General features: G+C 40.1%; 1 protein-coding gene across 4 annotated transcripts in view; it reads left to right on the forward strand.

The window, feature by feature from the left end:
- The window catches only part of LOC117526753 (E3 ubiquitin-protein ligase SMURF2-like), a 224,811-nt gene that overhangs the window by 85,146 nt on the left and 118,137 nt on the right, over positions 1-21,528 (forward strand). For all 4 annotated transcript variants that reach the window (XM_034188831.1, XM_034188830.1, XM_034188833.1 and 1 more), the window contains exon 5: positions 17,401-17,466. In XM_034188831.1, coding sequence (XP_034044722.1) covers positions 17,401-17,466 — 66 coding nt within the window. The remainder of the gene's footprint in view (positions 1-17,400; positions 17,467-21,528) is intronic.

Consider the following 21,528-nt stretch of genomic DNA (forward strand, 5'->3'; position numbering starts at 1 on the left):
AACATCTCCAGCTGATAAACAATTTCTCATATACTCACTCCACTGAAATCCATCAAAAGCCAACTGGATTTTAACAAATGGTTATCAACACGGAGGTGTTTTTCCTGTGCTGCCGCGCCGCGTCGGCTGCGTCCCGACGCGCGGACCCGTCCGCACGTCTTTCATTAAAAAAATCTCCTTTAACAGTGGAATATCCGGATAAAATGCTGAAACCGACTTCTTCTGAAACTTCTCTGTTCTCTCACGACGTCCTGGATCAACAGAGCCTGGAATGTGGAGGTTTTAAGCTTGAAACAGGCTGATGACGCTGCCTGAGAGGGCTGAGCGACGTCTCACACCGTGAAAAGTCCTTAAAGCGACAGAATCACCTCAAAATCTCTCATCAGCTGTTAAAAGTTTCACTGAAAACCAGCTTAATTTTTCAAACCGTGTCCACTTTGATGTGTCTCACAGGTTTAGAAAAAGTTTGATCAAACAAAGCGCCAGTCTCTCAGCAACTTCTCAGACAAAGGAATTCCGACGAGGGGCTGGACGACTCCTCCCACAAGGAGTGCTCACAGGCGAATGACGTCACCGACAGGCATGGAAAAACTCACGCATGCGCACGAGGGTGCAAGCATGTCTGACGTAAAAACATATGAATGAAATCCATGTAGTTTTTGAAAAAAATAAAAAGGACCTATACTTTACGGACAGCCCTCGTATATATGTATATGATGTATATGTATATGTATATATGTATATATGTATATGTATATGTGTATATGTATATGTGTATATGTATATGTGTGTATGTGTGTATATGTATATATGTGTATGTGTGTATATGTATGTATGTATATATATACACACTCAACAAAAATATAAATTCAACACTTTTGGTTTTGCTCCCATTTTGTATGAGATGAACTCAAAGATCTAAAACTTTTTCCACATACACAATATCACCATTTCCCTCAAATATTGTTCACAAACCAGTCTAAATCTGTGATAGTGAGCACTTCTCTTTTGCTGAGATAATCCATCCCACCTCACAGGTGTGCCATACCAAGATGCTGATTAGACACCATGATTAGTGCACAGGTGTGCCTTAGACTGCCCACAATAAAAGGCCACTCTGAAAGGTGCAGTTTTATCACACAGCACAATGCCACAGATGTCGCAAGATTTGAGGGAGCGTGCAGTTGGCATGCTGACAGCAGGAATGTCAACCAGAGCTGTTGCTCGTGTATTGAATGTTCATTTCTCTACCATAAGCCATCTCCAAAGGCGTTTCAGAGAATTTGGCAGTACATCCAACCAGCCTCACAACCGCAAACCACGTGTAACCACACCAGCCCAGGACCTCCACATCCAGCATGTTCACCTCCAAGATCGTCTGAGCCCAGCCACTCGGACAGCTGCTGAAACAATCGGTTTGCATAACCAAAGAATTTCTGCACAAACTGTCAGAAACCATCTCAGGGAAGCTCATCTTCATGCTTGTCGTCCTCATCGGGGTCTCGACCTGACTCCAGTTCGTCGTAACCGACTTGAGTGGGCAAATGCTCACATTCGCTGGCGTTTGGCACGTTGGAGAGGTGTTCTCTTCACTGATGAATCCCGGTTCACACTGTTCAGGGCAGATGGCAGACAGTGTGTGTGGCGTCGTGTGGGTGAGTGGTTTTCTGATGTCAATGTTGTGGATCGAGTGGCCCATGGTGGCGGTGGGGTTATGGTATGGGCAGGCATCTGTTATGGATGAAGAACACAGGTGCATTTTATTGATGGCATTTTGAATGCACAGAGATACCATGACGAGATCCTGAGGCCCATTGTTGTGCCATACATCCAAGAACATCACCTCATGTTGCAGCAGGATAATGCACAGCCCCATGTTGCAAGGATCTGTACACAATTCTTGGAAGCTGAAAATGTCCCAGTTCTTGCATGGCCAGCATACTCACCGGACATGTCACCCATTGAGCATGTTTGGGATGCTCTGGACCGGCGTATACGACAGCATGTACCAGTTCCTGCCAATATCCAGCAACTTCACACATCCATTGAAGAGGAGTGGACCAACATTCCACAGGCCACAACTGACAACCTGATCAACTCTATGCGAAGGAGATGTGTTGCACTGCATGAGGCAAATGGTGGTCACACCAGATACTGACTGGTATCCCCCCCCAATAAAACAAAACTGCACCTTTCAGAGTGGCCTTTTATTGTGGGCATTTCATATATATATATATATATATATATATATATATATATATATATATATATATATATATATATATATATAATATGCAATTTGATCTTGCAAGACAGATAACATATAGTGCATGGGTGAACATGGTTTACATGTGTGACCTTCACCTGACTTTCTTGAGCAGGCTATAGCATTTGATTGAAAGCTAATAGACAATTTTTATCAAGGAGGGCTAAATACCAAAACAACTTAAGCACTGGTCCTACCGAATATTGAACAATGAATAATGAGCCATGTAGCATGTTTTTTTGGTACGAGTGGAGTTATTCAACAAATGTGGGAAAATAGTGGCTCATAGAGGCAGAATATTCGGCTAATGAGGCTCATCTCTGAGCAGGCGCTAATGTCGAAATTCAAAATTGAGCAAAAACAGCGTGGGGCAGTTTGTGTACGAGGTGCTACCATGACAAGCGAGGATGTTAGAGACATGTTAGTGGTGAGGACAAGGCTGTTAGATGCCCATTATCCAAGTACCTGGTGGCTACGTGGGCAGGACGGACTATTTTGACTCTGCAGTCTCGTGCACTTTGTCGTGACAATCCCACCCGTTTTGTGTACTGGATGCTGTATATAAAATAATAATATTGTAGTGGATTAATCTTTTTCAAATAGAGGTTGGCTGTTGAAAATGCCTCTAATCGCTCCCAGAATCAGAGGACTGTTTCATCTGCAGCTTTTCTTTCTTTCTCTCTCCTGCACTGCATGAGAATGTACAGAACGTATTTGGAACAGTCTAACTGGTAATTTATTTGTAATGTTTATATTGTAATGGCTTGGTAAAAGAGTTGTTCATTCCTTGTTAGGAGCAGTTGTCGACGTATGTTTATGATAGATTTAACATGTCGTTATAATCGATCAGATGAGCTATGTTGTGTGTGCTGATGCAATCCTTGGCACCCACTCAGTGTTTTTTAATTGTTTGCCCAATGTTCATATACATGGGTCATTATTCGAATAATCACTGAAATTTTTGACAAATCCATACGTGGCTCATTATTCATGGCTTTATTATTCTGTGGGACCAGCACTTACGAGACAGCCAAGAACAAAAGATGAGTGTTCAATAGATTTTCAAGGCAATAGATCAGATCTAGTCTCATGTCTCCCATGTGCCTCCTGGCAGACTATCGACAAAATTTCTCATCTCTCTAATAACAAAACCCTTTTTGGTGCCACTACAACATGAAGCTGTCCAACCGGTACTGAAACAAACCAAAAAAGCCTGTAACTTCAGAGTTGTCTGGGTGTCTTAATGACTTCCCTTATTAGTCTCCTTCTTGCACAGTCATTGCATTTTTGAGAACTGCCTACTCCTGACAGGTATATCATAGACTACCATGTTTGAATTTATTTATTTATTTATTTATTTGCTTTATTATTTTCTTATTCGAAAAAGGCACCATCACAGTTATATTCTGCATTTACAATTACAGTCAGTCCTTTTTCGGTTTTACTCACTATAAGACAAGCAAATTAAGAACAGTAATAAACATGAACATTGCATCCGAACTAAGCACTCACAGTCATGGAACATTCATTAGAAAAGGGAAATAAAACAGCAATCAGCATAAGAAATTCCTGGAGGAGTCATGTAAATTCTGCATGGGTAGGAGGTATGATATGTTAATTGTTCCATTTTATATATATATTAAATATATATATTAAATTTCCAACATAGCTTGAAACCAGTTTTCAAACTTTGGAGGTTCAACCAGTTTCTCGTAATTGCTTTTTTACTGGCCGCTAAAAGGGCCTGTAACAGTTTCACATCTCTCCTCCTCTGTGTTCTTGACACAAGACCCAAGTATAAATGTTTGAAATCACCGGTCACTTGAGTTTTAAACACTGAGGTTAACACCTTATGAACGTCAACCCAATATTGCTTCAGTTTTGGGGCAGTCCCAGAATATGTGGTAATGGTTTGCTTCTGTTGAGCCAACACAGGGTTTGTATCTTTATATTTGTCCTGGTAGGGTGACCTAAAATATCTAATGACATTTATCCAACAGTGTTCCCTCCACATCTGGGAGTTGGTGGAGGACCATTGGAAGCAGCATACTTTCTCCCAGTCTTCTGCAGTTATGTTTATTCCTGCTTCCTGCTTCACGTCCCCTTTATATGTAAAGTGCTCCCATTTTTGGCCTGAAGCAACACATTATACAGTCGAGAGATAGCTTTAATTCCAGATGTAGTGTATGACAAACTTAAAATCCTGAAAAAGTCCATTTCAACTGGTGTCAGGTTTGTAACCCTACAATTCTTAGTAAAATATGCACGCATCTGAAGGAACCTGAAAAAAAAATCTGTCTTATCCAGTGAGTGTTTAGATTTTAAACTCTGAAAACTTTGCAGTGTGTTCTTATGAGTGAATGAAAGAAATGTTGTTAATCCAATGTTTGTCCATGTTTGACTTTATTAATAAATTATGTAAATAAAGTCTAAGACATATTAAGGGACTCAAACGTTTGTGTCCATCCCCTGACTTGTCTAAAGAAAGCTGACTGTACAAGTAATGATTTGTTAATCCTTGTTTTGAGTTCTGAAAATCAAGGGTCCACGTATGAAATTGTTGTAATTCCTAAATGAGATTTAAGTTGAATCTGTAATTTTAAGGTTTATGCACACTACATGTCTTCCTCTCTGTTTTTTGTGGGAGCGTTACAGTGCCACATACAGGCTTGGCATATATAGTACACCATTTTCAGTGGATTCTTGCGGCTGCAGATATTTCTTGAAATGGTGCAGTGTTTAAAGAACAGCTGTTGAAAGCGACAAAGAAAAAGACTGTGCCCATTTCCATGTGTACAAAGCTTGTAGGGCTGCAGCTATCGATATTTTTGGAATCGAGTATTCTATTGATTATTTTATCAATTAATCGAGTAACTGGATAAAAAGTACTTTTGTGTTTTTAAACAATATAAATAGTGGCAAGGCTCTCCCTAAGCAATAGCACAATGTTGCTGTGCCATCATGCAGATTTTAAGTTTAGGGTGTTCTCTCTCTCTGTTTTCTCGGGTAATTTTTTTTTTTTTTTCACATCATTAAGAGTTTTGGAGCTTTCCTGAACCATAACTGTAGACGGTCTGTGAAATCTTCAGTCTGCAGACAGGGAATTCTTTTTTTTCCCCTCTTATTGCACATTTCATTTGCACTTTTCATTACTGTGATTTATTCAGTGTTTAGTGTATATTTGTACGTTGTATGTAAAAGTTTGGGCACCCCTGATGATTTCCATGATTTTCCTTAATAAATCATTGGTTGTTTGGCTCAGCAATTTCAGTTGAATATAGGTGGGTAGGTAGAGTTCCCATGGGATAGAAAAGCTTTTAAACCTACCATCCCTGGTTCTCAAGACCAGGCACCTAAGTGGCTCTACTCTTTTTTTTAGATATTTAGATAGACTTTAGTATACACTAGTAGAGTTCTACCTTAGAATTGGTATGTATAATAGAAGATATACCTTACTGAATTTTCATATAGCAGACAAACACTGATATTTGAGAAGTGAAATAAAGTTTATAGGATTTACGAAAAGTGTGCAATAATTCTTTAAACAAAATTAAGCAGCTGCATAAATTTGGGCACCCCAATAGAAAAAATACTCCAATATTTAGTCGGTTCTCCTTTTGCAGAAATAACAGCCTCTAAACGCTTCCTATAGCTTCCAGTGAGAGTCTAGATTCTGGTTGAAGGTATTTTGGACCATTCTTCTTTACAAAATATGTCAGCTTTGTTGGTTCCTGAGCATGGACAGCCCGCTTAAAATCACACCACAGATTTTCAGTAATATTCAGGTCTGGGGACTGAGAGAGCCATTCCAGAACGTTGTACTTGTTCCTCTGCATGAATGCCTTAGTAGATTTTGAGCAGTGTTTAAGGTTGTTGTCTTGTTGAAAGATCCAGCCCTGGTGCAACTTCAACTTTGTCACTGATTCATGAACATTGTTCTCAAGAATCTGCTGATATTGACTGGAATCCATGCGACTCAACTTTAACAAGATTCACAGTACCTTCACTGGCCACACAGCAAATTTTACCTCCAAATTTTACTGTAGGTAGCAGGCGTTTTTCTTGGAATGCTGTGTTCTTTTTCAGCCATGCATACTGCCCCTTATGTCCAAATAACTCAATTTTAGTTTCATCAGTCCACAGCACCTTATTCCAAAATGAAGCTGGCTTGTCCAAATGTGCTTTACCATACCTCAAGCGACTCTGTTTGTGGCGTGTATGCAGAAAAGCCTTCTTCTGCATTACAGCATTATACAGCATCTCTTTGTGGAAAGTGCGCTGTATAGTTGAACGATGCACAGAGACACTATCTGCAGCAAGATCATGTTGTAGGTCTTTGGAGCAGGTCTGTGGGTTGACTATGACTGTTCTCACCATCCTTTGCTTCAGCTTATCTGAGATTTTTCTTTGCCTGCCACTTCAGGCCTTAACTAGTACTGTGCCTGCAGTCTTCTATTTCCTCACTATCTTCCTCACAGTGGAAACTGACAGCTGAAATCTCTGAGATAGCTTTATGTATCCTTCTGCTAAACCACGATGTTGAACAATCTTTTGTTTTCAGGTCATTTGAGAGTTGTTTAGAGGCTCCCATGTTGCCATTCATTAGAAGAGATGCAAAGAGGGAAAACATTTGCAAATGGCCACCTTAAATACCTTTTCTCATGATTGAGTTCACCTGTGTAAGGAGGTCAAGGCTCAGTGAGCTTACCAAATCAATTTTGTGTTCCAATAATTAGTGCTGTTATTCGAATCAATAAAGTGACAAGGGTACCCAAATTTATGCACCTGTCTAATTTTGTTTAAATAATTATTGCACACTTTCTGTAAATACTAGAAACTTCATTTCACTTCTCAAATATCAGTGTGTTTGTCTGCTATATGATATATTTAACTGAAATTTCTGATCCAGACAACCAATGATTTATAAAGGAAAATTATCAGGGGTGTCCAAACTTTTGCATTAAACTGTACATGCCATACAGAAAGAGTGCAGCTCAAACCAAAGACACACTTTTTCTATTCTGTGGATACTTGGCGAATGAAGGCTATTCTGTTTCTGAGGCTGTATGTGAAGGTGAACACAGCCTGTTGAAAAACAGCTGTGGAGTGCAGCATTTTCACAAAAGCTGCGCTGATGAATCAATTATGCAGCCTGCTGGGAAAAAAAAAGTTTTTGGAATAGTTAAACATGATTCACTAAAAGTGAGCTTCCTTTCGCCTCATCTGTGGAAGTGGAGAGCAGCCAGTAGGCCAAACTGTGTTTGTAAAAACAAATATACAAACACACTGCTTCACTTTAAATGTGCAATAAGTCAGTTTCAGATGATCAGTGTGGACCCTCTTTCTCTTAAAAGGCTTTATTTTACTCACTGTGCTGCTTTGTAAAGTTGTAGCGTCAGCCTCTACATTGTTTAGCTTTTACATTGGTCATGCGCATGCTCTCTTGTCTTCTATGGTTTTTGTGGGAGTGTTACAGTGCCACATACAGGCCTGGCATATATACTACAGCATTAAACAAAGCCTTGAGGCAAAGAATTTGCCTTGAACATTTTTGTAATCGAATTATTTGAGTTCCTCAATTAATTGTTTCAGCCCTAAATGCCTGAGACAGCCTCCAGAAGCAAACACTATAAGCTCCATATAGACTCCAGACCAGCAGTTTACTGTACAATAGACATGACAGAAAAATATGTCAACACAACCAAAGAAGTGAATAGGGACACATATGACAACAGTCCTCACATTTTTCCCTGTCATTGTGTGCTGCTTGCACTTGAAAAATGCCAGTCTGTGGTCTTACCAAATTACACACACACACACACACACACACACACACACACACACACACACACACACACACACACACACACACACACACACACACAAAGAGAGAGAGGGAAGCCATAGGAATGCTTTTAGTTCCTTGAAGCGGATTTACGCATAATTCGTCATCAAAGACAAACTACCTCACTTCTAGAATCTTTCTTTCACACACATGTATTTATACACATACACAGACCAGAGGGGAGTTGGCATGTTTGTCTAGTCTACCAGAAGTCTGTCTGGCTGTACCCTGAGCTCTATTTCCTGTAGCATTGCAGACAGAAACCTCTGAAGCCTCTGCCCCAATTCTGAACCCACAAAGTCTGTAACACAAACCAAAATATTTTTGAAATGATTTGACGGTGACTGCACATTTTAGTCTGCTGTGCATCCAACCCTGTGATTCTGTGTTGACGATTTGTGTTGTGTGTGTGTGTGTGTGTGTGTGTGTGAGTGAGAGATAATTGCAGCCATTTTATAAGTGGTGCTTATAAGCTTTTGCTTTAGCCTACACCCTTTCGGCTGCACAAAACTGGGAAATTGTTTGAGTTTTTGTTTTGTATTGTTTTGTTTTATGAAACATTCTTTTATGAAGTGTGTGTGTGTGTGTGCGCCGAATACAAATTGATTCATTCATTTTTATACAAACACCTACAGATTCCAGGGTTTCAAATTTATCTTTAAACCCTACAGGTATGCCAAACATCCTTTAGGATTTAGGCATATTTGTGTCAAAGTCAGCAAGCTAGAGTCAACAGATCACTGAGGGAACATACAAAAAATTGAACATGATTAAGAAAAAAAAGTGGTGGGGCGGGTGCTGGTGGCTTGGGTTGCTGATCTTCATATGAGCATATTTAGAATACGTTTTATTGCGCATATAATGGAATAGTCACATTTAATTTTTGACAGCCAAAGCTTTGGGCTTGGTGTACATCACAGAGTAAATAAAATTGAACATGTCGCCATTTTTCTCAGTAAATATATTCCTAAAGGTGCTGTTGACATGAAATTTTCACCAGATGTCTGTAATATGTCTGTGAATGATGATAAACAAGGTGATAGCATGTCATATCACTGTAATACTCTGGCATGTCGTACACAGCAGGTACATTTTAATTGAAAAACACACCCCTAACTGGCACACGGCGCAAGCTGGCCCATTCGGATTGTAATTAAAGTGCTCCCTAGCCAGCCACTACTACGTAGTAAGTAAAGTGTGATGCTTGCTACCTGACCTGGGTACAATATGAACTGCTAAAATAAGGGCTCCAGTGAGCAGGTTGTGATTTAATATATAAGGCTGTGTGTGTGTGTGTGTGTGTTTGTGCACATACGCTTTTAACCCAAGGGCCCGAATTGCCCCCTTGGTGCCCCCAGTCACCATAGCAAGTTTGGTGTGGATTGCTTAATTACTGTGGCTGTGCATAGTAAACACACACACACGTTCAGCTTTATATATTAGCTGTCTTGGTCCATTTTTCCATTCATTCTTCCTTCAATTATATTAGGCTTGTGAGTGTGTGCTTATGGTGTTTTTGGGGCCATTTGACCTCCAAACATAGTGTATATTATGGTATCCAAGAGTTCAATTTTGGTCTTACCTGACCAGACTATATTCTCCCAGTATTTTACAGGCTTTCTAAATGTATTGTTCAGGTCTTGTGTGGTGAGCCTGCATACAGGCCATGGTGGTTGGGTGCATTGCTTATTGTTTTCTTTGAAACAATTGAACCTGCTAATTCCAGGTCTTTCTGAAGCTCTCCACAAGTGGTCTTTGGCTCTTGGACAACTTTTCTGATATTTCTTTTCACTCTTTTGTCAGAAATCTTGTGAGGAGCACCTGGTCATGGCTGGTTTATGGTGAAATTATGTTCTTTCCATTTTGGGATTATGGCCCCAGCAATGCTCACTGGAACATTGAGAAGTTTACAAACTCTTCTGTAGTTTTCTTCTTAATGAAGCCACGGCTTAACACGTAAATTACTCCCTCATTGTCATCCAAGGCAAATACCCAAAAATAACTCCACAGGATCCTCTGAATTCAATTAAATATTTTACTTCAAAAAGTAAAAACAAATCAATAATTGGTACAAAGTTGTCCACAAAGAGAAAATAAAATGGAGTGGGAAAGCTTGAGAAAGAGGTCAGGTAGCCACTCCTACGGGTGATTCTTAGACTACGGGCACTTATTATGTCCTTTGATCATATTGTATGAAAAACAGAAAAAAGGGGAAATTTCACACTTTTATAGTTATCTTTACAATGAAAGTGTGTTAAGAAATTTGTTCTAGTAGTCTATGATGACTTTTCACCTCTTTTCAGCATCGTTATATGCAAATATTGCCGTTTTGTGCTTGTCCCACACCCAGACTTTTGATCTTCAATGATAAAAATGAATGGTAAAGAAACGTCTTTTCTAATGTTTTAAAATCTCTGAATAAAATATCAGTAAAATAATCAAAACATAATTGGGGTATTCAATGTCATACAACTGTTGTGATTTTTTTAAACAAAATGTAGTTGTCCCACACTATTGCCGTAATTTCCACCACAACACTGTAATGTCCCTAAACAGTTTGTATGAAAGATTGTTTGGGTAGTTTCTATGGAGATAAACAGTGACATCAGAGCACATGTATATAGCGCCAAATCACAACAAACAGTTGCCCCAAGGTGCTTTATATTGTAAGGCAATGGTGTGGTGGAAATTACATTTACAAGGCCAGTAGTGCCCGTATTTAAAGAATCACCCCTACACACAAGCCTGCTTGGCTGCAATTAAACATGCATAACCACTTAAAGCCACACGGGGCACTACAAAAATACCACCTAAAGAATATAGATGAACTCTCAAACTATATGAATTATCCACACACATTTGAAGTTTTCAACAGTAAGATTGTGAAGATCTTGAGAGAGCTCTTTGCTTTTACCCATCATGAGATATTTCTTATGTGACACCTTGGTAATGAGACAACTTTTTATAGTTGGGCCTGAAAGAACTGATCATTTGTGCGGACGAAGGGCAGAATGTTTTCTAATGACTGAAAAAGTTCAGTGTCTTGGCTTTCCATGCCTTTTTGCACCTCCCTTCCTTCAGGTGGTCAGTATTTTTCCCTGTGTCATTTCACATTATTACACATAATTTATGGGCATCCATGGTTTGATTTCTTGGTATGTATGGATTACATTGGCTGTTACAGACATCTGGAGAAAATTTCATGTCAATAGTGCCTTTAGAAATATATTTACTGAGAAACTGTGACATGTTCAATATTTACAGTAGTGTTCAGAATAATAGTAGTGCTATGTGACTAAAAAGATTAATCCAGGTTTTGAGTATATTTCTTATTGTTACATGGGAAACAAGGTACCAGTAGATTCAGTAGATTCTCACAAATCCAACAAGACCAGGCATTCATGATATGCACACTCTTAAGGCTATGAAATTGGGCTCTTAGTAAAAAAAAAGTAGAAAAAGGGGTGTTCACAATAATAGTAGCATCTGCTGTTGACGCTACAAACTCAAAACTATTATGTTCAAACTGCTTTTTTAGCAATCCTGTGAATCACTAAACTAGTATTTAGTTGTATAACCACAGTTTTTCATGATTTCTTCACATCTGCGAGGCATTAATTTTGTTGGTTTGATTTAGTAGGAGAAAACATACCCATATCATGATGCTTGCACCTACTTGCTTCACTGTCTTCACTGTGAACTGTGGCTTAAATTCAGAGTTTGGGGGTTGTCTCTCAAACTGTCTGCGGCCCTTGGACCCAAAAAGAACAGTTTTACTCTCATCAGTCCACAAAATATTCCTCCATTTCTCTTTAGGCGAGTTGATGTGTTCTTTGGCAAATTGTAACCTCTTCTGCACATGTTTTATTTAACAGAGGGACTTTGCGGGGGATTCTTGCAAATAAATTAGCTTCACACAGGTGTCTTCTAACTGTCACAGCACTTACAGGTAACTCCACACTGTCTTTGATCATCGTGGAGCTGATCAATGGGTGAGCCTTTGCCATTCTGGTTATTCTTCTATCCATTTTGATGGTTGTTTTCCATTTTCTTCCACGCGTCTCTCGTTTTTTTGTCCATTTTAAACCATTGGAGATCATTGTAGATGAACAGCCTATAATTTTTTGCACCTGCGTATAAGTTTTACCCTCTCCAATCAACTTTTTAATCAAACTACGCTGTTCTTCTGAACAATGTCTTTAACGTCCCATTTTCACAAGGCTTTCAAAGAGAAAAGCATGTTCAACAGGTGCTGGTTTCATCCTTAAATAGGGGACACCTGATTCACACCTATTTGTTCCACGAAATTGACGAACTCACTGATTGAATGCCACACTACTATTGTGAACACCCCCTTTTCTACTTTTTTACTAATAGCCCAATTTCATAGTCTTAAGAGTGTGCATATCATGAATGCTTGGTCTTGTTGGATTTGTGAGAATCTACTGAATCTACTGGTACCTTGTTTCCCATGTAACAATAAGAAATATACTCAAAACCTGGAGTAATCTTTTTAGTCACATAGCACTACTATTATTCTGAACACTACTGTACTTCTGCAGCCAAGATTAGTACCCATTTACTACTGTACACTACTGTATCTTTCTGGGGCCATAAATGACCCCACATGACTTTGTGTTATCATTGCTACACCAATGGGACAATTCCTCTCAAAAAAAAAAAAAAAAAAAATCATGATGGAACACATTTTTATTTAAAAAATATAACTGCACACATAAATATTTGGCTGAGCCGTTTTGGTTGTGTGAATGTTGATTTTAGGTCATGGCCCACCCCAAGTACCATAAAACTTGATGTTTGGAGTTATTACTGTTCATGTGTTGTTGGTGTTGTAGCAGCGCCTGTGGATTCATAAACCATAATCCATAAAAGGCATGCTTATCACAAATCTTTGCTAATCCCCCATGTGGGAGATCTTTTCACAGAGTAGGGTGGGTCTGTGCAGGTACCTCACTGAATGTAACACAGCTGATGAAGTTTTCCCAAATTCGTACTTTGTAAATGTTGCTGAATATCATAGACTGCATGTACATGTGTACCAGGAGTGCTGTGTGCAACAGGGGCAGAATCTCAGCCTTTCTCTCAATGAATGCCAGTGTCTGTCAGAGATAAGTTCAAGCTCCTACACCGCTCAATGCTTGAATAGACAGAATAGACAGAGGACATAATGCAAAGCACAAATTTCATTGTGTGTATGTACAATGACAATGAAGGCACTTCTAAATAGACGTATTGCGTATTTAAAGCAAATCAGTGTATTTGTGTACTTTTAAGAAATGCACAGTGCTGTATTTTGGTCCACTCACTGTTCTCTGATGAAGTGACAGGACTCTCACTGAATTAAAAAATTGCCTTTCTTCAGATTCGGTCATAGTTTTCATCAACAGGGTGCGCAGCAGATTTATCAATGCAGCTTTTGCAGAAAAACTAGACTCCACATCTCAGTTTTTCGCAGGCTGCATTCATGTTTACACACAGCCTGTCCACTGACTCAGGATTTTGCTGACCACCTGCGCTTACGGTTCAGGAAAGTTGTAATGACGTGAACAAAATAAACTGTTATCTGGGAAAATGCAGAGGGAATACCCTATAAGTCCCTTTGGCCGCGCCCTTGTTTTCACTCAGTATTGACACAGCAAATTCGAGGTGGATCTTTATATTGAATTGGCACAAGTTTTACGCCAGATGCCCTTCCTGACGCAACTTCACATTACCTGGAGAAATGTGGCAGTTGGAGTGGTTTGAACCAGAAACCTTTAGCACTGCTTGGCCACGACCCCGCTAAGGGAACAACCTAAATTTGAAAATCTGCATGATGACACAGTGTCATTGTGCCATTGCTTGGGAAGAGTCCTGGCATGATTGATATTGTTGTTTAAAAACACAAAACTACTTTTCATCTGATTACTCCATTAATCAATGCAATAATCGATAGAATACTTGATTCCAAAAATATTCTATAGCTGCAGCCCTAATAAACACCCGAACTGAGGGGAACCTGTTAGCTTATCTGGTTCAGACACAGATATGAGTGTGTTCAGGCTTCTTTCTTAACTCAGCTGAGTCAGCCACGCTTCACCTCTTTATAGGACATGTCACACCTTATTTTACAACCCAGAATAGCAACACAACATCATAGCATTCATGATTGTAAATCTGTCCGTGCACATACAGTAATAATTAGTGGTCGCTGGTGTGGTCGCTGGCTAATTATTCCTCTCGCTCGGCGAGATAGCAGATGCATTTCTGAAAAATGTCGTACTCAGCATTTCTTGGTGTGTGATGTTCATTTTCAGAAATGGAAAAACAGCTCAATGGCCAACAGACAGAGTGAAATGAATGCCGCTACGTCTGATAACGAAGCTTCTGAACTTTCATTTGAAAATGATGGCTTGGATTTACAGATTTTGTATGGAGAGGAGACAATGCACTTAACCCCGAAACTCTTATTTTTTTTCAAAGTCTGTCAGATTTTGGATCCTAATGTGTGCTGTGTGTTGGATCTCAATGTGTGCAGACTGCGGAGTCTGATCTCTGTACCAGAGCAATAGTGTTACATGCACAAGCAGAATTGTCAGCTGTTTTTCAGGTTGTTTGATCACACAGGTCTATTTCTTAGATTTTTCAGTTATATGGAAGACAACACTTATAAGCATGCACAAAGCTAAGCGTCTAGCAGAGGCTTTTTTTAACAGGCTGTGTTCATGATGAATGCGCACACGCACTACGTTTTATCACAGTGGAGAGCGACAGCCAATTTTACCATGACTGCATCAAAATGAACAGTTATCACTTAAAAACGAGTCATCATAACAGGACATCACACCTATGTAAACTGCAATTAATCGGTGGCTCCGTTCTTAATGTTAGCAGCAACATTCCATTCAGGTGCACACTGGGACGTTTTCCTCAGCGCTACATAAATGCTGTCAGAAACACTCAGGAAAATCAAGTACTTATGAGTACTTTGTTTTCGGCAGTCTCCATAGCCGTTTGGTGCGAATGCTGTATACTTTGAGACCGGTCATGGAAGCACACAAAGTAATCCCGGTGTCATCGGATGGTCATCAACAGCCTAAATTGCAGAATCAGAGCTGCCAGTGCTGCCATCATGACACCACCCAGATACGGGTCTCATATCGCCTTTTCTGAGTCTTTATAGAAAACCTACAGGTGACGTCTTTCAGGGTTTGTCTAATTAGTTCATATACAGTCTATGGTTCTGCTGAGCTCCACATGTGAGTCAAAATGCCTATTAAAATATTTTTCTTACAGGTAATGGGTGTCCCCAGCCAAAGCCAGCAGCCAGTTTTACAGATGGTATACTGAGACAATGCATATTAAGTGTCCTAAGAACACAGGTGGCATAAGCAGGATTCAACCCTTGTCTAAATATTGGCAGGCCAGCTCCTTATCCACTGAGCTACCTGTTGTAGAGCCCCATGCTGCCTCTGGATTATGCTGTACATAGCGATAGATTTCTCACATTCATACCAGTGAATACAATGAATTATGCAGATGGACAATTATCTAAGCATCCAGCAAAAGCAACCAAAGTCTTTTTTGAGGCAAAAATGTGGAGTGTGTTCCGTATTGTACACATAAATTGCCTCAGTTGAACATCTTTTTTACTTGCTAAAGGCAAAACCAAATTCATTGTCTCAAGCATATAAAATAAATTAATTCTGTTTATCAGATTATTTTGAGAAAATTGATTTCTGTCTATAAGAATTGCTGCATATTTTCATAGTTCTGTGTGTAAAGATTTAACAATCTTCTGTCTCTTAATTAAAAAGGAGTATACTTAATATTCTAGCCATGCACAGCTAAGACCATCCCTGTTTAGTCTAGACACGTATCTGGATCAATTCCATACTTGCATACATGCATGTGCCCACACCTATTAAAAAAAATGTCTGGAACGAAGCTGCACACATTTGTCTGTGTTTAGTTTATACACGCATGCAAAAATGAAGGAATCCAGTTAGTCAAATAGACAAACGTGGGGTGAGTATCGGGGCATGAAGTGGAGCATGTCTTTATCACTCATCCTCTGTTACACTGCTTCCTCTTCTGTCTTGTACTTCTCTGTCCTACTCTCACTCTGTCTTTTGTATTTGTTGCTATTTTAGTTCATATTTAAGATATCCACACAAGGCCTCTACACTGCTGAATTCCTCTCATTTTTGCTTTTTTTTTTGTTTTTAACGGTATCACATTATAGTGTCATCTGAGCGGGTTAGTGCACAAGTCCCCCACCCCCTGTGGGCATTGGTGTGGGTTTGTGCGTATGCTAGAGAGGGGTGAGACCGCATAGTCTATCTTTGTCTGGATCTTGTTCTGAGTTTTTCCGGGTTATGTTACTTTACCATCTCTGGTAGAGTTATCCTGTCTGCAGGCAATAGTTCCCTGCTTATCCAGCAACAACAAAGCTGATAATGGGTTTACTTTTGTCAAATTTTTAAGAATTTTGTTTAACAGAATTACAGAACACAAAATATTATGAGTGAAACTGTAGAAATGTTGATTCACTTTTGGTGCACTTTGTTTTAGTTTTGTGTCACCAATGTAAGTCCCTGTTAAACTGATGCACAACTGATGACAAGGTGTAATTAGTTTAAATGTTGTCATTAAAAGGTTCTCTAAAGTAAAATTTTGAACATCAAAAGTCAAAGATCAGTTTTAATCTGCATTTTACATTTAAACACTGTTGTTTGGATTTCCTTAATTTCAGTTTGAATTTAATTTCCTTAAACATCCCCAAAGTCTTAGTTCCATAACTGTGTGCCGAAATGTTTTCTTCAAAGTTTGACTTCAGATGGGTGTTTTTGGACTTTTGCTTGCTTTGCGACCCATCCACTGAGCTTTCTGCACTTTGTGTGACATCCCACAGCCTTAGTTGGGGGGACAGACAGAGAAGTGCTTCATTCTTCTGTTGGGGAGAGGTGGTGTGGTGAGCAGCAGCTCTTCCATTTTGTGCAACAGGCACAAAAGTGCATTTTTGAGAGACCAGTGAAATTTTTTTGTTGTTGTTGTTGTTTAAGGAAATAGAAGGCTAGAGTTTTGTTTTTTTTTTTAAACTTGCCATGTGACCGATGTTAGCTGTTGAAAAGGTGTATAATATGATCCACTTGAAAACAAATATTTATTTATTTTTATTTCTATGATCACCTTGTTGACTTTATTTGAACAGTCAACGATAGGTAGCAATACTACACACACAAGAATTTCTTTCACCTTTTTGTTTTTGTTTTTTTTCCTTCTGTAGATCAGAGACTGGATCTGAATAAGCTTGGCCCAAATGACAATGATACTGTGAGAGGACAGATAGTTGGTAAGAACACACACATAATTTCTGTTGCATATACTATATATATCGAAAGGTAAAATATAATAGGGCTATACCACAGAACGCTGTTCCTTCCCATTTAATCCTAAATAGCAAATCCAGGTGCATTTTGAAGCATCAAAGTAACTTCTTGAGCCATCTTTGTCAATCTTGAACAAATTTGGTATACATAGTAGTTACGGCCATCACTGGCAGGAGTTTTAAAATTGAGGTCAAATTTTCAAACTTTTCCAAAATTTCATCCCAATTCGCAAAATCAGTGCTAGCACGTGGTAACTTCCAGGTGTTTGTAGTCTTAACCAGAAGTGGGACGAAGTCACTGTCAGGTCATTCTCAAGTCATCAATCTGCAAGTTCCAAGTCAAGTCTCAAGTCAGCTTGCAATCAGGTGGTCATTATGACTTGACTTTGGACTTGCTGATTCATGACTTGAGAGTGATTTGATGGTGACTTCATCCCACCTCTGGTCTTAACAGCTTCAGTCTTGTTTGAATGTCTTTAAACAGTGTCTTCCTAGTGAGTATGGCTTGAAACTTGTTTGATCTTGCTCCATCTAGGGTAAATGTTTTAAGCCAAAACAGCCTTTATTGCGGTTCTGGCTGAGGGCACAGCGTTTTACTTTCATTTCTGGGTGGGTTGCCAGGTCTGCACTTCATAAGACAGCCTGTTAGGAGCAAAGCCGGTGTCGCCAACCGAACAGTCTCCCCTAAAAATCGGCCCGCCCTGCCTTCACTGCGCATGCGTCATTTCGGCGCGTCAGCATTGTCATTTCTATGCGCCAGCTGCGATCCACTGATTATCACCTCATTTCTGCTTAAAACTGCACTCCAGTCATCATCTGTCTCAGCGACAAATATCTGAAGCTTAAGCGCCACATAAATTCAGCAATATTTTATAATAAACAGTGGACCGATTAGAGTGCCACAGCAACACGACAGACGCCTGCTAAAAATCGGGCACCTTGTTTCTGCTTAAACAACCTTGTTTCTGCTTCAAACTGACTTTAGAGTGATTTAAGAGGTTTTACCTTGTCATCTGATGGTTAATAATCACATTATTATCGCTTTGGGTGTAGCGAGTCAATCTCAGACATGCTGCTGTGGTCCCAAATGATGCATGCGCAGTGAAGGCAGGGCGGACCAATTTTTAGGGGGGACCGTTCGATCGACGACACCAGATTAAAATGTTTAATCTCATTTTTGTGCCTTTTTTTAAATTGTAGGCGATTATAATAGAACGGCGACCTGTGGAATAGGGGTGTCAGCATTCACACTGTTGATAAGTACACAACAGCAAAGGCATGTGTGCATTTTCTCACGTCAGCTAAATTGCTGTGTATTTAAAACCTCTGTTCCACCAAATAATAAGCCATGAATAATGAGCCATGCATGGGTGTGTCAGCAACTGTTCGAAGAATGAGCCACATTTTAAGCTATCACGTATCCGCTACTAAGGCACTTCTATGTGCCTCTCTGTACCTCACATGTGCCAGGTATCAGCCTCTAATGAGCCACGACTGATCTGTCATTGGAGCCCCGTCTAGCCTCGAATGGCTCGTGTCGCCGCATATGATCCACGTCAAGCCACATATGATCCATGTAGCGCCATGTAACGGGACGTCGTTGCACGTTTAGGTATGGGTTTGGTCCAAACCTCCAGCCCTCCCACAGTTGGTTCCTTTAAAGCGTGGGTTTTCAATTCACAGCATCCATTCAAGACGTTGTCACATTTTTAGACGCAGTCCAAAAATAGACGCTCCAGTACAGTCCGGCCGGTGTGCGCATCCGTGCGCCAGGCTGCTGTTCTCCTGTGTTCCAGAGTCATGAAATGCACCAGACCAGCTAGAACCGAACCACGGGTTTGTGTGAAGCCATGCTTCTTCTCGCTGGCTTTATTTCTTCCGCGACTTCCAGTCATTTTGACACCGTGATCCAACTTTTAACTTTGTGTTCGTCTGTTATTGACTGCAAAATCTGCAAAAGCGCTGACAGAAAATGATTAATCTGCTACAAAATAATTATTATATATACAGCGTCCGGTGCACAAAGCAGGTGGGATTGTAGTGCGCAAGAGGGCTGAGCCTGTCCGAAATAGCCTCTCCTGTCCCCATAGTTGCCAGGTGCTCGGATAATGGGCTTTTAACAGCCTCGTCCTCACTACAAACATGCCTCTAAAATCCTTGTTTGTCCTCATAGTACCCTGTACACAAACTGCCCCACACTGTTGTTGCTAAATTTTGAACTTCTTGAAATTAGCACCATGCTAAAGCCTGGGTCCCACCGAATAATGAAGGATGAAGGAGGAGCCATGCATGGGTGTGGAGTAATTATTTGAAGAATGACCCATGTTTTCATCTAACACGTATCCACTACTAAGGTGCCTCTCTGTACCCTGCATGTGCCATGTAGAAGCCACGACCGACAGGTCATTAGAGCCTCGAATGGCTCGTATCAGCCATGCTAAGCCACGTATGAGCCACGCAGTGCTGTGTAGCGTGATGTTATCAAGCTATAAAAATCATTAAAAATAGCAACCTTAAGCTGTTCAAAATATATTCCACGTGGAGCAGGAAAGAGAGGAAAAAACGCGTCCAGATGAAACAGTTCTCTGTGATTCCAGAAGTGATTAGAGGTGTTTTCAGCATCCAAGGTTTGGCAGAAAATGATTAATCCGCTACAAAATAATTATTATAGAGTCCAGCGCACAGAGCAGGTGAAATTGTGTGCACAAGAGGAGAGCCGCTCCAAAAATAGCCACTTGGGTCCTGCGTAACTGCCAGGCGCACGGATAATGGGCTTTTAGCAGACTCGTAATCACCACACAAATGCCTCTAAGCCGTCGCAGTAACTCGTACACAAACTGTGCCATGATGTTGTTGCTAAATTTTGAACTTCTTGAAATTAGTGCCACGCTCAGAGAGGAGCCTTGTTAACTGAAGATAATGCCTCTAAGAGCCACTCAAAGCCATGAAACTCCCACGATAGTTGAATAAACCCTCTTGTAGCAAAGAAAACATGCTGCTTGGCTCCTTCTTTATCCTTCATTATTCGGCGGGACCCAGGCTTCAGATATGAACCTCGTTAGCCGAATATTCTGTCTCTAAGAGCCTCTCAGAGCCACTATTCTCCCACAATTGTTGAATAACTGAACTCGTACCAAAAAAACATGCTACGTGGCTCATTATTCATCCTTCATTATTTGGTGGGACCAGGGCTTAAGAGTGCTTTGACTTGCTGGCAAATGCTGTTGGCAGGCCTTAAGAAAATTGAGTTGCGAGGTGATTGATCTAGGGAATGAGAGGAAAGATGTGTCAATTTAAACATAAAGGACACCAACCAAGTCAACAAGTCCCATGGCATTAATGACTGCAAGTGATAGTGTGTTACAGCAGTCAAACCTAAAGCAAATTCATAGGAATTTGGGGTATGCTGTTGTTTTCACATCAGTGAGGGCAGGGTCAGTTTCCTGCTGCATTGGTGCTTCTTAAAATATATATTAATGTTGTCTATTTTTTATTTATTTCATCTTCTTCTGCACTGCCTGTGTGACGCAGTTGTTAAGTCACCTTGACACTTGCACAAATTTGATCCCTGCACTAGCAAGCAATCTTGCATGCCAATGAGTAAACTCATCATAAACTGTGCGAGGCTACTAAAATTTTTGGCACGCATAAATTTCATGGCACTTGTGTGATCTCGTTGTGAACGTTGCACAACCTATTTGCAAACACAGCATGTCAGTGTGCACAGGGTAATTCTCAGGTAACTGCTGTAGCCTCTTGGATCTTCCTTGTGAAGTTCTGTCAATGACAGGTCATAATGTCCAAATTGATGTCTTCTAGTCAACCATTTCCTCACCCCCACTGTCCTTGCTTTCCTTTTTCTAGTTGGGGTTATGCCTTCTTCTTTGGCCTGCTCTTTCTGCATTTTTTCCTGCTCTTCAAGAAGTAGTGCTGCAGTTGCCAGATAATATAAATGACTGCATTTATATAGCGCCTTTCCATCTGCATCAGACACTCAAAGCGCTTTACACATCAGTGCCTCACATT

Source organism: Thalassophryne amazonica, chromosome 15 (assembly GCF_902500255.1).
Source record: "Thalassophryne amazonica chromosome 15, fThaAma1.1, whole genome shotgun sequence".
NCBI classification, from domain to species: domain Eukaryota; kingdom Metazoa; phylum Chordata; class Actinopteri; order Batrachoidiformes; family Batrachoididae; genus Thalassophryne; species Thalassophryne amazonica.